General features: G+C 40.2%; 1 protein-coding gene across 6 annotated transcripts in view; it reads right to left on the bottom strand.

The window, feature by feature from the left end:
• The window catches only part of Cortactin (cortactin), an 85,745-nt gene that overhangs the window by 68,247 nt on the left and 975 nt on the right, over positions 1-16,523 (bottom strand). For 5 of the 6 annotated variants that reach the window (XM_076185119.1, XM_076185124.1, XM_076185123.1 and 2 more), the window contains exons 2-3: positions 13,104-13,272; positions 6,687-6,806 (exon numbers count right to left, since the gene is read on the bottom strand). In XM_076185119.1, the coding sequence (XP_076041234.1) occupies positions 6,687-6,806; positions 13,104-13,246 (263 nt within the window). In that variant the 5' untranslated portion in view covers positions 13,247-13,272. The remainder of the gene's footprint in view (positions 1-6,686; positions 6,807-13,103; positions 13,273-16,523) is intronic. The other variant, XM_076185122.1, reaches the window with a different exon arrangement.

The raw sequence follows: 16,523 nt of genomic DNA, 5'->3' as shown, positions 1-16,523 counted from the left end.
AAAAAGCCCTTGGAACATGGTATGTGTAATGATAAAAGAATAACAATGAAATAGATGTATATGCTGCCTGTTACGTAGAGTGCCGGAGGACTGGAGGAGTGCATGTATAGTTCCAATTTACAAGGGAAAAGGGGACAAGTGTGAGTGTACTAGATTCGGAGGGATCAGCTTGTTAAATGTAGTTGTGAAGGCTTATGGGAGGGTCTAGATTGAGAGGATTAGGAGAGAAACAGAGAGAGTAATTGGTGAGAAACAGTGTGAGCTTAGGACAGGTAGGGGTTGCGTGGATCAGATTTTTGTGGTAAGAAAGACATGTGAGAAAGCTATAGGAAAAGGTAAGGATGTATTTTGGGTTGGAGGACTGGAGGAGTGCCTGTATAGTTCCACTTTACAAGGGAAAAGGGGACAAGTGTAAGTGTACTACTTTCAGAGGGATCAGCATGTTAAGTGTAGTTGGGAAGGCTTATGGGAGGGTCTTGATTGGGAGGATTAGAAGAGGAACAGAGGGAGTAATTGGTGAGGAACAGTGTGGGTTTAGGACAGGTAGGGGTTGCGTAGATCAGATTTTTGTAGTTAGACAGATATGTGAAAAAGCTATAGGAAAAGGTAAGGATGTTTATGGGAGGGAGGGAGGGAGGGAGGGAGGGAGGAGGGTGGAGGGGAGTGGAATATATGGGATATAAAATGGGTGGGAGTGATTTCTATGCCTTTTTCTTTTTGGCTACCCCCCATGTAAGGGGGAAAAAGCCTTTGGTATATGTATGTACCGTATATAGGAAAGGCTTATGACAGGGTAGACAGGAAGGCACTATGGGAGGTATTGCAGATATATGGGATGGGAAGAAAGTTTTTAGGAGCTGTCAAGAGTTTTTACAAGAGTAGTACAGTGTGGTGGGGGAAAAGAATACTGCCACCAAGTAATTCCATTTGGATCATAAGAGGCGAGAAGAAAGGGACGGGGATTGGGACTAGGCATCCTTCTCCTTGTAGCCCCACAGGGGACATTCCTAAAAGAAAAAGTAAAGGCATAAGAGGGTCTGGGAGTTTTCCGACCAGCACCCTAAGGTTTGGGTCTTTTAATGTGCGTGGATGTGGTACAGATGAGAGTAAAAGGGAAGAGATAGGTAGTATGTTTGTGAGAAGAAAGATGGACGTGTTGGCTTTGAGTGAAACTAAGCTGAAAGGGAAGGGCGAGTGTAAGTTTGGGAGTGTAAGTGGGAGGTTATCAGGAGTGAAGAGAGGGCGAGGGAGGGAAGGGGTGGCTATACTAGTAAGTGAAGAGATAGGTAAATGTGTAGTGCAGTGGAAGGAGGTTTCCTCAAGGATTATGTGGATGAAGGTGAAACTGGGAAAGGAGATGTGGATTTTTGTAAGTGCATTTGGGCCTGGCAATGAGAAGAGCATAGAAGAAAGGGAGGCTTTTTGGATAGATTTAAATGAGTGCATAGAGGATTTAGGGAGAAATATCAATGTAATAGTACTGGGAGACCTTAATGCTAGGGTAGGAAATGGTCCAATCGATGGAGTGGTTGGGAAATGTGGAGTTCCAGGAAAGAATCGTAGTGGAGAGTTGATGGTGGAGATGTGTCTAGAGAGTTGATGATAGCAAATACAGTGTTTTGGAAGAAAGTCAAGCAAAAGTACACATGGGAGAGGGTGGTGGAGGGAAGGGTGGTAGATAGAGCGTTAATGGACTATGTAGTGGTAAATAGGATTATGATAGGAAGAGTTAAGGATGTACATGTGCTAAGGGGAGAGGGTGGGGGAATATCAGATCATTTTTTGGTGGAAGGTAAGTTGAGAGTGGAGGATAGATGGAGAAAGAGGAAAAGGATAAAAGGTAGGGAGATGCTTAGAGTGAACTCCTTAAATGAAAAGGAAAAGGAGAAGGAGTACAAGAAGAAGCTGAAGGAGGAGTGGGAGGGAGTGAAGGATACAGTAGAGCTAGGTGTGGAGGAGGAATGGGGATGGTTCAAGGAGGGAGTCACAAAGTGTGCAAAGACGGTGTGTGGAACAAGAAGGACAGGAGGAAATAGAAGAAAGGATAGTGAATGGTGAGATGAGGAAACAAAGAAGGTTATAGAAGAGAAGAAGCGAGCTTTCACAGATTGGTTACAAAATAGGATAAGGGAGTCATATGAGACGTACAAAGAAAAGAAAAGAGAAGTAAAGCAAAAGGTAAAGGAGGCAAAGAGGAGAGCAGATGTGAAATGGGGTAAGAGTATGACAGAAAATTTTGAAAGTAATAAAAAGATGTTTTGGAAAGAAATTAAGAGAGGAAGAGGAGGCAAATCAAGTAGAGAAGAAAAGGTAAAAGGTGCAGATGGAGAGATGATAATGGAAGAGAAGGCAGTAAGAGGAAGATGGGCAGAATATTTTAGGGAGTTGCTGAATGTGAAGGAGGATAGGGAGGGAAAGATAGCTGCAGTGGGAAATGCTAAGAAAATGACTGTGATGAGTGAGGAAAATGGAGGAGAAATAAGGAAGGATGAAGTGAAGGCAGTTGTTAAGATGATGAGAGGAGGTAAGGCACCTGGTCTGGATGGATGCCATGCAGAATGTCTAAAAAAAGGAGGTACAGTGATGGTGGACTGGCTGGTGAGGTTATTTAATGTCTGCTGGAGAGAGGGTAGAGTACCGGAGGACTGGAGGAGTGCCTGTATAGTTCCACTTTACAAGGGAAAAGGGGACAAGTGTGAATGTAGTAGTTTCAGAGGGATTAGCTTGTTAAGTGTAGTTGGGAAGGCTTATCGGAGGATCTTGATGGAGTGTATGAGAGGAACAGGGGGAGTAATTGGTGAGGAACAGTGTGGATTTAGGATGGGTAGAGGTTGTGGATATCAGATTTTTGTGGTAAGACAGATATGTGAGAAAACTATAGGAAAGGGGAAGGATGTTTTTTGGGCATTTATGGACCTGGAAAAGGCTGACAGGGTAGACAGAAAGGCACTGTGGGAGGTTTTGCGGATATACGGGATAGGAGGAAAGCTTCTAGGAGCTGTCAAGAGTTTTTATGAGAGTAGTAGAGCATGTGTCAGGATTAGAAATGGAGAGAGTGAGTGGTTCGAGGTAAAAGAGGGATTTCGTCAAGGATGCGTTATATCGCCCTGGCTGTTCAACTTATACATGTATGGGGTAGTGCAAGAGGTAAATGCAAGGGTAGTGGGTCAGGGATTGGAGATGGTTAAAGAAAATGGAGAAAAGTGGGAGGTGAGACAGCTGTTGTTTGCGGACGACACTGCACTTGTGGCAGGATCGGAGGAGGGATTGAGGAAGTTGGTGACAGAGTTTGGGAGAGTGTGTGATAGAAGAAAGCTGAAGATAAATGTGGGTAAAAGTAAGGTGATGAGATTTACAAGGGGTGAAAGTGGCAGTAGACTGGTAGTGAGCATTAAGGGAGAGTGACTGGAGGAAGTGGATAGTTTTAGATACTTGGGTGCAAATGTGGCAGGAAAAGGTGGAGTGAAGGTGGAGGTAGAATGTAGATTGAGAGAAGTGAGTAAATGTCTTGGTGGATTAAAAAGTGTAATGAGGAATAGACATTTGGGAATGGAGGCTAAGAGGAGACTATATGAAGGAGTGATTGTGCCAGCAGCACTGTATGGGGCAGAAACATGAAACATAAGAGAGGAAGAGAGAACGAGTTTGAATGTGTTTGAGATGAGGTGTCTGAGAAGTATGATGGGGGTTACTAGGCTGGATAGAGTGAGAAATGAGGAGGTGAGGAGGAGAACAGGGGTGGAAAGGGGGTTGGGAGATAGGGTTGATGAAAGAGTATTAGGATGGTTTGGACACATGGAAAGAATGAGTAAAGAAAGACTAGTAAAAGAGGTATGGAAGGCAGATGTGGAGGGAGTGAACATGAAGGGACGTCCTAGGATGAGGTGGATGGATGGGGTGAAGGGGGCTTTGGGGAAGAGGGGAATGTCTGTTGAGGAAGGATGGGAGAGGACAGAAGACAGGGGTGAATGGAGAATGGTTGTATATAGATGATGTTGTGATGCATGAGGTGGAATGGGCGGGGGGATGGGGGGTGAACAAATTTTGACACAGCCCAAAGGGATTTCTCCCCGTCTTCTCCTTTATGCATGGGGGGACGGAGAGGGGGTTCGCCGATTTAATGAAGCGGCCTTGCTGTGGATGTGCTGTGTCTTGCGACACTGCTTCTGACCCAGGGCAGTGGACAAGGTGCAGGGATGACCTGTCATCCAGGAGGTGCTAAGATAAGAGGGAGCGTGGTGGGGTGTGGAGTGTATTCAGGGATGGAATGGGTGGGAATGATTTTATGTCTTTTCCTTTTTGGCTACCTCCCTTGTAAGGGGGAAAAAGCCTTGGTATATGTATGTATGTATGTAGCAGAGCGTGTGTCAGGATTAGAAATGGAGAGAGTGAGTGGTTTGAAGTAAAGGTGGGACTTCGTCAGGGATGTGTTACATCACCCTGGCTGTTCAATTTATATATGGATGGGGTGGTGTGAAAGGTAACTGCAAAGGTAGTGGGACAGGGATTGGAGATGGTTAAAGAAAATGGAGAGAGGTGAGAGATAAGCCAATTGTTGTTTGTGGACGACACTGCGCTTGTAGCAGGATCAGAGGAGGGATTGAGGAAGTTAGTTACTGTACTGAGTTTGGAAAGGTGTATAAAAGAAGGAAGTTGAAGATAAATGTGGATAAAAGTAAGGTTATGAGATGTACAAGGGGAGAAAGTGGCAGCAGACTGGAAGTGAGCATTAAGGGAGAGAGACTGGAGGAAGTGGATAGTTTTAGATACTTGGGTGTGAATGTGGCAGGAAAAGGAGTGGGGGTGGAGGTAGAATGTAGATTGAGAGAAGCAAGTAAATGCCTTGGGGGATTAAAAAGTGTAATGAGAAATAGACATTTGGAATGGATACTAAGAGAAGATTGTATGAAGGAGTGATTATGTTGACAGTACTGTATGGGGCAGAAACATGGAACATAAGAGAAAAAGAGAGGAGGAGTTTGAATGTGTTTGAGATGAGATGTCTGAGAAGTATGATAGGGGTTACTAGGCTGGATAGAGTGAGAAATGAGGTGAGGAGGAGAACATTGGTGGAAAGGGAGTTGGGAGATAGGGTTGATGAAAGAGTATTGGGATGGTTTGGACACATGGAAAGAATGAGTGAAGAAAGACTAATAAAAGAGGTGTGGAAGGCAGAGGTGGAAGGAGTGAACATGAGGGGTCAACCTAGGATGAGATGGATGGATGGGGTAAAATGGGCTTTGGGAAAGAGGGGAATGTCTTTTGAGGAAGGACAGGAGAGGACAGAAGATGGGGTGAATCAGGAATGGTTGTATATGGATGATGCTGTGATGCATGAAGTGGAATGGGTGGGGGTTGTGAGGTGAGGGAGTATGTGTGAAAAATAATTTGATGCAGCCCGAAGGGATTTCTCCCCATCTTTTCTGCATGAGGGGATGGAGAGGGGGGAAATGCCGATTTAATGAAGCGGCCTTGCTTTGGATGTGCTGTGTCTTGTGACATTGCTTCTGACCCAGGGTAGTGGGCGAGATGCAGGGATGACTCGTCATCCCGGAGGTGCTGAGAGGGAGGGAAGAGGGTGGAGGAGAGTGGAATGTGATAGGGATGGAATGAGTGGGAGGAGTTTTATTCTTTTGTCTTTTGGCTACCTCCCTTATAAGAAAGAAAGAAAAGAAAAAAAAAAAAAAAAATTGGTACTTTAGTCTCATGCCATTACTGAAATGAAGTAATTCTATACATTTGTGAGACTTGGAAATTGAAGAAAATTATGTGTTTTTGGGATTGATTTTGAGAATCCACTAAACCCATAATACCATTTTTATTGGTAAGGCTTTTTGACATAATGAAGTTCAACTTAAAAAATCACTGTATGATCAAAATAAAAAGAAGCCATTGAAGTTGAACATAAAAAAGTCAAAATTTTCCATTGCAATTCTTATTCTACTGGATGACAAAATTTTCTCTTCTGTGAGTGTGGGTGGCAAGGAAACTTGTCAATTTTTGTGTTGGTATTGTATTGATTAATGGTGTCCAAAACAAATTTTTACATACAACTTTCTTCCAAATGCTCTTACAGATACACACTTCAAAGCAAAGATAGGTCCAAGTACATTAACTTTTACTTGTACCTGAACTCGGGTGCAGATTTTCATGTACTTGTACAGGCCAGGGTGGGTTCAAGTACATTTACTTGTACTTGTACTTGGATTAAATACAGATTTTCATGTACTTGTACTTAGACCCAAAGTACTTGAAACATACCAAGTTCATTTAAGTATAAATACATTGTATCTAATAAAAAGTTATGTATTGACCCTGGACAGTTAGTGGATGCCGCGATGACCCGTCATCTATGAGGAGCTGAGATGTGAGGGGTGGTGGAAGGAAGTGAAATGGGTGGGAATAGGTGTATGCCTCTGACTTGGCTACCTCCCTTGTAAGGGAGAAAAGCTCTCGGTATACAGATAGATGTACTATATATAAATTCTAGTGAACTTTGTGATGACACTTTTTAAATGCACTCATCTGTTACTTCAAATATTTTGACTTGGACTTAAGTACATAGCAAAATTACTGTACTTGTACTTTTTATTGAAAAATATCCAGGTACTTGTACTTACAGTCGCCTGTATTTGGATCCAACCCTGCTTCAAAGATAATTAGATAATATTTGTTGTGTAGTTTACCTGTCTTCCTGGACTCCAAATTTGCCTCCATATCCAAAAGAAGCCTTGGGTCCTTCATCAAGTTCCTTCTTTTTCGCAGATGCATCAGCACTCACAGTCTCTTCTCGGAACTTTTTCATGCTGCAAAAGTATAAATAAAATACATGTATATACATAAATATGATTTAGAAACCTGTGCAAACACAAACACACATAAACAAATCTGCTGGCTTAGTTATTTCTTGCTTGAGATCCATATCCTACATCAGTGTTTCGCAACCATGGCTCAGCAGGATGGGGAATTTAACATGTTAGTTATTCCTGTCATGGCTCAGTTTTTTTCTTATAATTCATGAATACACAATGTGTCTTGAATGAGATGTTAATTTTTTTTCTAGTTTTTCCCATGCTAGTTGAATATCTCAGAATATAGTAATGATTTGTATATTTTAATGTTTCTATAGGGCGTTCAGGATAAATTTGACACTTTTCAGAAAGGAAAGAAAAGTGTCATATCTTGGCCAAAAATTTATGTATTCTCAAAATCGAAGTGCATCTCTTAGAGGATCTTTGGCTAAATACAGTTCACTCAAAGAAGTGACCCTGAGCTTCCAACACAGCCAGCAGGACCTGAATCTGCTAGCAGTAAATCTAGTGATTCTTCGACCAAAAATTGGCGATTTACCTAGTTGTAAACAGATCAGAAGGGGGCAATGACGAGTGGTACCATGATGTAGCAAAGTGATTTAAGTTTAACAAGAATAGAAAAAAGAAGGGAAATGAATGATAAACCAACATACACAGAAACAACCAAAAGAAGATTAGATATGAGTAAGTATGGGGGGATGGAGAGGGGGGTCGTCGAATTTATGAAGTGGCCTTGCTGTGGATGTGCTGTGTCTTGCGACACTGCTTCTGACCCAGGGCAGTGGACAGGATGCAGGGATGACCCGTCACCCAGGAGGTGCCAAAATAAGAGGGAGGGAGGAGGGTGGAGGGGAGTGGAATAAATAGGAAATGGAATGGAATGAAAGAAGACAAAGAAAAACAAAAAATACTATTTAAAGAAATAGTCAAAGAGCAAATGAACCAAAGTACAAAAGACGCAGTGATAGAAGTAATAAACGAAAAAAGAGATTGGGTAAGAGACACAATAGACAAAAAAAAATTGTATTGTAATCTATGGTATCAAAGAGAAACATGGACTAATAAGGTTCCAAAGGGAAAAAGAGAAGAATATAGTGACAGAAATACTAAAAGAAATACAGGAGGGGGGGCAAGGACTTGAAAAGGCAATAGAAGATCTACAGGATGGGCAAATATTCTGAAGAAAAGAATAGACCTCTCAAAGTAAAACTTAATTCACAGAGGATAGCATAAGAAATATTAACAAATGTAGGAAAACTAGCAAAAAGAGAACGAGGGGACCTACTAACCATCTACAGAATTATGAAAGGAAAAGAACGCCTTGATAGAGAGGACTTATTAAATTGGGACGGAGGAAAAACAAGAGGAGCAATGTTACGCCATCAAATTTTGTGTTAAACTTAAGAAAACCAAACAAGAAGCTTATGGAATGTTAAAGGAGGCCTATGGGGATGAACAGATGAGCCAATCAAGTTTCTATCGATGGTTTAACAGATTTTCTGAATGAAATGAACAGGTTGAAGATGAACCCAGATCTGGAGCACCGAAAAGTGCACGCAAGGAGGAAAACATTGAGGAAGTGCAAAGGTTAGTGATACAAGACTGTCAAATATCTGTGAGGATGATATTTGAAGCTGTTGGTATCAGCATTGACACAGTGGAGACAGTTCTGACCGAAGATCTGAAGCTCCACAAAGTCTGTGCCAAGTTTGTGCCAAAGATCCTCTCCGACAACTAGAGGCAGTTTCGTGTGGAATGTTACACTGACATTCTTGAAATGATAGAGGTTGATTCAGGTTTCCTGAATAAGGTAGTGACTTGCAACGAGAGTTGGGTGTTCACCTATGACCCTGAGAGCAAACGTCAGAGTGCTCAGTGGGAGCATGTGACTTCACCCAGACCCAAAAAGGCAAAGATGAGCAGGTCACAAGAGAAGGCCATGGTCATTCCTTTCTTTGACTCCCAGGGGCTCATTCACGTTGAATGGGTTCCTCAGGGTCAAACCATCAATAATGAATATTACCTTACTGAACATTTCTGAAAAGGTTCAGGGAGAAGATGAGGAAGAAGAGGCCTCAGCAGTGGAGGAGTGGTCAGTGGTGGTTCCACCAGGACAATGCGCCATGCCACAAATCAACGCTAGTGACCACCTGGATGGACAACTGGGGAATGAAAGTGGTACAACACCCACCCTACAGCCCTGACCTAGCCTCTTGTGACTTCTTCATATTCCCATGCATGAAAGACAGCCTCAAAGGAACCAGATTCCAGTCAACAGAGGAGCTGAAAGAGGCATCAGAAAGTTACCTGATGGGACTACTGAAAAAGGACTGAGGAGGTCTTCCAGGATTGGGAGAGATGCATGCAGAAGTGTGTAGATGCGAGAGGCAATTATTTTGAAGGAGACAAAGTTTTGTAAGCTTATGAAAATAGTGTCTCTCCTGACATTTTCTCATTACTTATTGAACATACCTCATATATATACATACATATATATATATATATATATATATATATATATATATATATATATATATATATATATCCGTGTGTGTATATATAGCGTGATCGGTAAGGTCTTTGTCTTATAAGACGCAAGCCGCCTAGGCAAGGGTTCGAATCCCAGCAGATGAGTCTATTTCCATATGTATATATATATATATATATATATATATACATATATATATATATATATATATATATTATATATATATATATATATATATTATATATATATATTTGCCCTGTCTGGGGTATTGGCTGCATGTTATCGTGGCAAAGTAGCATGCACCTGATACCTATATTGGGTGCTCCTACAGACCAGAGCCACACATCATTTTGTCTGTGACAGGAAATCTCTGTTCATAGAGAAATAATGACACTTTTATTATACTATGACTGTCCCTCTGTTATGCTGTTCCCCCTACCCCTTGTTACTGTCCCGTACCATTTCTCTGAATATTCATTTCCTTTTTTTGCCTAACCCTGTGGTGGGGGAAAAGAATGCTGCCACCAATTCTTCTCACTTGAGCTGTATGAGGCGACAAAAAAATGGAACAGGGATAAGACTAGGAATCCTGCTACCTGTAGACCCAAAGGGGACATTCCTAAAAAAAGTAAAGGCATAAGAGGGTCTAGGAGTCTTCCAACCAGTACCCTAAAGTTTGGGTGTATAAATGTACATGGATGTGATTGAGAGTAAAAGGGAAGAGATAGGCAGTATACTTGTGGGAAGAAAGATGGATGTGTTGGCATTGAGTTAAACTAAGTTGAAAGGGAGGGGCAAGTGTAAGTTTGGGAGTACAGTTGGGAGGTTCTCAGGAGTGAAGAGAGGATGAGGGAGAGAAGAGGTGGCTATACTAGTAAGTGAAGAGATAGGTAAGTGTGTAGTGGAGTGAAAGGAAGTTTCTTCAAGATTAATATGGATGAAGGTGAAGCTGGGAAGGGAGATGTGGGTTTTTGTAGGTGCATATGGTCCTGGTAATGAGAAAAGTGTAGAAGAAAGGGGGGCTTTTTGGATGGATTTAAATGAGTGCATAGAGGGATTAGGGAGAAATGTCAATGTATTTGTATTGGGTGACCTTAATGCTAGGGTAGGAAATGAACCAATAGATGGAGTGATTGGGAAGTGTGGAGTTCCAGGAAAAATTGTAGTGGAGAGTTGATGGTGGATGTGTCTCAATAGAGAGTTGATGATGGCAATTACAGTGTTTAGGAAGAAAGTCAAGCATAAGTGCACATGGGAGAGGGTAGTGGATTGAGGGGTGGTAGATAGAGCATTAATGGATTATATAGTGATAACCAGGACTATAGTGGGAAGAGTTAAGAATATACATGTTCTAAGGGGAGAGAGTGGGGGAATATCAGATAATTTTTTGGTGGAAGGCAAGTTGAGAGTGGGGGATAGGTGGAGAAAGAGGAAAAGGGCAGTAGGTAGGGAGGTACTCAGAGTGAATTGCTTAAATGAGAAAGAAAAGGAGGAATATAAGCTGAGAGAAGAGTGGGAGGGAGTGAAGGATAGAGTAGAACTAGGAGAGGAGGAGCAATGGGGATGGTTCAAGGAGGGAATCATAAGGTGTGTGGGAGGACAGGAGGAAACAGAAGGAAGGGTAGTGAGCGGTGGGATGAGGAAGCAAAGAACGGTGTAGAAGAGAAGAAGCAGGCTTTCATAGATTGGTTACAAATTAGGACGAGGGAGTCATATGAGAGGTACAAAGTACAGAGAAGAGAAGTAAAGCATAAGATAAAGGAGGTAAAAAGGAAAGCAGATGTGAAATGGGCTAAGAGTATGACAGAAAATTTTGAAAGTAATAAAAAGATGTTTTGGAAAGAAATTAAGAGAGGAAGAGGAGGCGAATCAAGTAGAGAAGAAAAAGTAAAAAGTACAGATGGAGAGATGATAATGGAAGAGAAAGCAGTGAGAGGAAGGTGGGCAGAGTATTTTAAGGAGTTGCGAAATGTGAAGGAGGAAGCGCTAAGAAAATGACTGTGATGAGTGAGGAAAATGGAGAAATAAGGAAAGATGAAGTGAAGGCAGCTGTTAAGATGAAAGCAGGTAAGGTACCTGGGTTGGATGGATGCCATGCAGAATGTCTAAAAAAAGGAGGTATGGTGATGGTGGACTGGCTGGTGAGGATATGTTATGTTTGTTTAAGAGAGGGTAGAGTGCAGGAGGACTGGAGGAGTGCCTGTATAGTTCCACTTTACAAGGGAAAAGGGGACAAGTGTGAGTGTAGTAGTTTCAGAGGGATCAGCTTGTTAACTGTAGTTGGGAAGGCTTATGGGAGGGTTTTGATTGAGAGGATTAGGAGAGGAACAGAGGGAGGAATTGGTGAGGATTGTGTGGGTTTAGGACAAGTAGGGGTTGCGTAGAACAGATTTCTGTGGTAAGATAGATATGTGAGAAAGCTATAGAAAAAGGTAAGGATGTATTTTGGGCTTTTATGGATCTGGAAAAGGCTTATGACAGGGTAGACAGAAAGGCACTGTGGGAGGTATTGCAGATATATGGGATAAGAGGAAAGCTGTTAAGAGCAATCAAGAGTTTTTATGAGAGTAGTAGAGCTTGTGTTAGGATTAGAAATGGAAAGGTAAAGATGGGACTCTGTCAGGGATGTGTTATGTCACCCTGGCTGTCCAATTTATATAAGGATGGGGTGGTGTGAGAGGTAAATGCAAGGGTAGTGGGTCAGGGATTGGAAATGGTTAAAGAATATGGAGAAAAGTGGGAGATAAGCCATTTGTTTTTTGCTGACGACACTGTGCTTGTAGCAGGATCAGAGGAGGGATTGAGGAATTTAGTGACAGAGTTTGGGAAGGTGTGCAAAAGAAGGAAGTTGAAGATAAATGTGGGTAAAAGTAAGGTGATGAGATGTACAAGGGGAGAAAGTGGCAGCAGATTGAAAGTGAGTACTATGAGAGAGAGAGAGACTGGAGGAAGTGAATAGTTTTTGATTAATGAAGTGGCCTTACTGTGGATGTGCTGTGTCTTGCGACACTGCTTCTAACTCAGGGTAGTGGGTGAGATGCAGGGATGACCAGTTATCCAGGAGGAGCCAAGATAAGAGGGAGAGAAGGGAGCAGAGGGGAGTGGAGTATGTAAGGGATGGGGGAGAGTGGTTTCTATGCCTTTGTTTTTTGGCTATCTCCCTTGTAAGGGGGAAAAAGTCTTTGGTATATGTATGTATGTATGTGTGTGTGTGTATATATATATATATATATATATATATGAAAGAAATAGAATAGAATAAAAAACAACATACAACACAAACAACTTGTACATGCAATGTATATACAATGGTCTATAATACTGAAAAGTTTGAACAACTCTTCCCAAGTAACACTGAGTGATACACATTTTTTTTTTTAATTTATGATGGATTTCTCCATAAAGAGAGAAGAGAACATCACACTAGTGTTCCATCCAATTCCCAAAATCAAAAGGGAGAGGATGGTTAAGACTAGTTTCTTTGCCTGAGTCTGATGGAAATTAAGAAGACAGGTAAACTCTGGACAAGAGTAGCATACATACATACATACATATACCAGACTTTTTCCCCCTTACATGGGGGGTAGCCAAAAAGAAAAAGGCATAGAAATCACTCCCACCCATTTCATTTCCCATATATTCCACTACAAGAGTAGCAGAAAGAAATATTTTGACTCAAAGGTATTTTTTTCTAATGAACATTAAACATTTATTGTCCATTGTCTCATTCATGTGGAGAAATATAAACACATAAAAGAAAAAAAAAATTAATTAAGTAAATGAATAAATAAAAGATAACTTACTCAATAGCACCAACTTGACGTTTGCTTCCAAAGCGCTGCTCCTCCACTGTCATGTCATTGACATAGTCTGCATCTGTCTCCCAATCATCGTCATCGTTATCATTACCCATATCAATCTGGTAACCTGCTGCTGCCTTCCACATCCTGACTGTATCACTATAAATCTAAACTGAAAAAAAAACCCACCAGAATTGAAATAAATATAACAATTTGGGGAAACATTATATCAAACATATTTTAATGTACATCATCACATATAAGGTAAAAATTTATTTACGCGCCTATGAATAATTCTTATTACGAAGATTAATTAAGTATGAACATGTCAATTTACTGTACTGGTATACAAATACATAAAATGGAGATTTTTATCTGATTATATCCCTGCTTGCTAATTTTTTAATAAACTTATCATTTGAAATTTATCTAATCAACTGTCACAGGCTGTCCATGTTGATCTCTTTTACAAGCCACAAAACCCAGTGTCACAAAAACCTCAAGAGTATAATTACAGAATTTGATAATCTTCTTTGTGCTAATAATAACTGTTGCCTTGAGTTTCATTGACTGGAGACCTGCAGCACCAAAGTAGTCAGCACAGTCTGAAGGCCCTACTGTGGACATTTTCACAATGAAATATTGGAATATTGTCAGTGTTGTATTAGTGTGGGTCTGTTTCTACATCACAAACTTGTGGGATGAAGAAGAGGGAAATAGCTGCTAGTTGTTAGCACCTCTCATATGAACAAAGGAGGAAAGATAATCAAGGCTGAAGGAGGAAGACCTTTGGATTAGTCCATAGATTATATATCAAACCCTGCTGCACTACTAGATAGAGGTGACGGGATTTGAAGATGAGTGGCAGGAAGATGATTTTCTTTAATGTCTTGCAAAACCAAGATGTGTAATCTTCTATCACTGGTTCTTATTAGGGTTCATCAAACAAGAGCCCCATATCCCAGGGTCTCGTAATTTTCCCAAAGTTTATAGTACTACTCCCAGGATTTTCCCAGCATAAGCTATTTGAGTCATCCACAAGCTAGAGATCTCACAAACTTCCCGGGATTCCCACATGTCTTGGTGAATACAGGGAAATCATGGTATGTCTCAGTTTCCCGTCAATACATCGGTTAGGTATGAATTACAACATCTTAAATACATGACATGTTGATTATGTTAACCTTCTCCTTAATATGAATATCTAATACTGTACATAACATATATATATATATATATATATATACAGTATATATACTAGCACATTTAGTGGATAACACATAAGAAAACATAAGTATATAAAGAAAATACCAATTTTATTTACAAATGGTTAATGTATTACACAGTCAGGACGTTGTCTACCCCATCCCTCTTTCTGCTTTCGATTGCTTATTAGGTTTCATGCCTGAGTTTTTCAGAGTAGCATATGATCTCAATTACTTTTTTCTGATGACAAAAAATGAATGTGAAAGGTGTGGGAGATAAATCGGTAACGTCAGTAAATGAGGTGGAAGAAGTAATCCAGAAAATGTCGATACATCATTACTAATAATAAATACTGATTACAAGTAATTTCTACTTATTAATAACTACAATTACTATTATAAAAAGAACGCAAGAGTTTCCAGGGAGAGACATGATTCCAGTGTCCCAGGAAAATCATGGGGGTCTCACTAAATTGTTGTCCTCATGGAAAAGTTGGGAATCCCAAAAATATCCTGAGACATGTTACATGTGCTTCACTTCCTGTGTGCCGAGATAGTTCCAGGAGTATCAAATACCTTTCCTGGGAATGTATGTCTAAGGGAATGATGAGATTCCAAGTCCAGAGATCTTGTTTGATGAACCCTAGTTCTTATAGCTAACTACTGTAGCATCAACAATATAATAGTTACATCATCTTATAAGTGGACTTTCTTATGTCAATTCTATGCATGTGGGTCTCCTGCAAGAAAGACTTTGGGCAATGAAATGACTGATTAACTGATCCATGTAATGAAGGAAAACACCAATGTAGGAAGAATAAAAATCAACAATCCTTTGCTGATGACACCAAAATGTATTTATATAAACCCAAGGAGATATCAACCACCTTCACGGTGATTTCAACCCTTTAGTGTAGTGACATTCTTAGCCAAATACAACCACCTCAGATCAACTAAAATGAAACTAAAAGACCACACCATTGTATTGAAGAGATGCTTTTTCACTGATACAATAATTTCCTTTAAACTGAATATAACTGTCTGACATTAGGCTGAATAAAATCTGTAAAGTATGTCACTGTAAAAAGGGATTAATCTAGTTAGAACTTGATGAGCAAAACTACCATGTACTTCTATAATAACATTCAAAATGTTTTAGCATAACAACTGTGACAGGTACTGAATTAATAAATCTAACCAATACAAACTATCAAGAGGCTACTTACAAGTCAATGAAGGATCTATCCAACTCTTGCATAAATAACTCTACAGAAAACCTAGAGAAATTATTCAATAATGCATGTATTCTAGGGACCAACAATGGGTACTACTGTAGGTGGTGGTTCCAGAAGACAGATGTCAGGGTCATCTCCAGACAGCTTATCTTCAAAACCCATCAACACACTCTCCTCTATTTGGAGCTGCAGCCACGAGGCTTACGCTTGGTCTCCAGACCTGGACCAAGACATCCGTCAGGTTTCACTTATTTGATTTACCAGTATACATAAAGAAAGCTGACAATTGGTGACAACTGCCCTCCTCCTACTATTATGAGCTGGTCACGTAAAAATGGTCCCACACTAATAGAATAATGACAACTGTTCAATATTTATCAGAGAGATCTGTGGGAGGATCTGAGGATCAGTGCCAGCTATTGTTGGGCTACAGATTTTCAGTTAAAGAAACTCATGGCAACAATTATCATAATCATTACTCTTACTCCCTTATAATGGGAGTATATACTATAGATAAATTATTATTATATGTACTCTAATCCAAAAAGGGAAACTGTAAGACATAAGAAATATGTTACACATTACACCTATGTTGACTGATGACAACTTGAAATAACTTTCCTAGACGAGTATTTTCTTCTATCATTCTATGCCGATCCTCACTTGATATTTTTTTTATTATAATAACACCTGTGAAGTACTAAATTGGAGGTTAATTTCATCACCTCAATGTACTAATAATTCCCTCACTACTGATCTAGTATTATGACTCAAAGATGCCACAGGCAGATCAAGAGTAACACTTTTATACCAAATAGTTTTCAAACTATTTTGAACTGGTGAACAGTTGACATATCATATTTCAGTAATTAAGTGAATCATTTATTCCTTTCAAAGAGGGATTAATTAAGTATCAGAAATGTCTTTAAAGATATACTTGTTGATATGATTATTTGTCAGGTGAATTGTTGTGGCTTCAAATG

This window comes from Oratosquilla oratoria, chromosome 5, assembly GCF_046742065.1.
Source record: "Oratosquilla oratoria isolate Oo_2021 chromosome 5, ASM4674206v1, whole genome shotgun sequence".
In the NCBI taxonomy this organism is placed as follows: domain Eukaryota; kingdom Metazoa; phylum Arthropoda; class Malacostraca; order Stomatopoda; family Squillidae; genus Oratosquilla; species Oratosquilla oratoria.
Note: the sequence above shows the minus strand (reverse complement) of the source record. Positions and strands in the feature narration are given on the sequence as shown.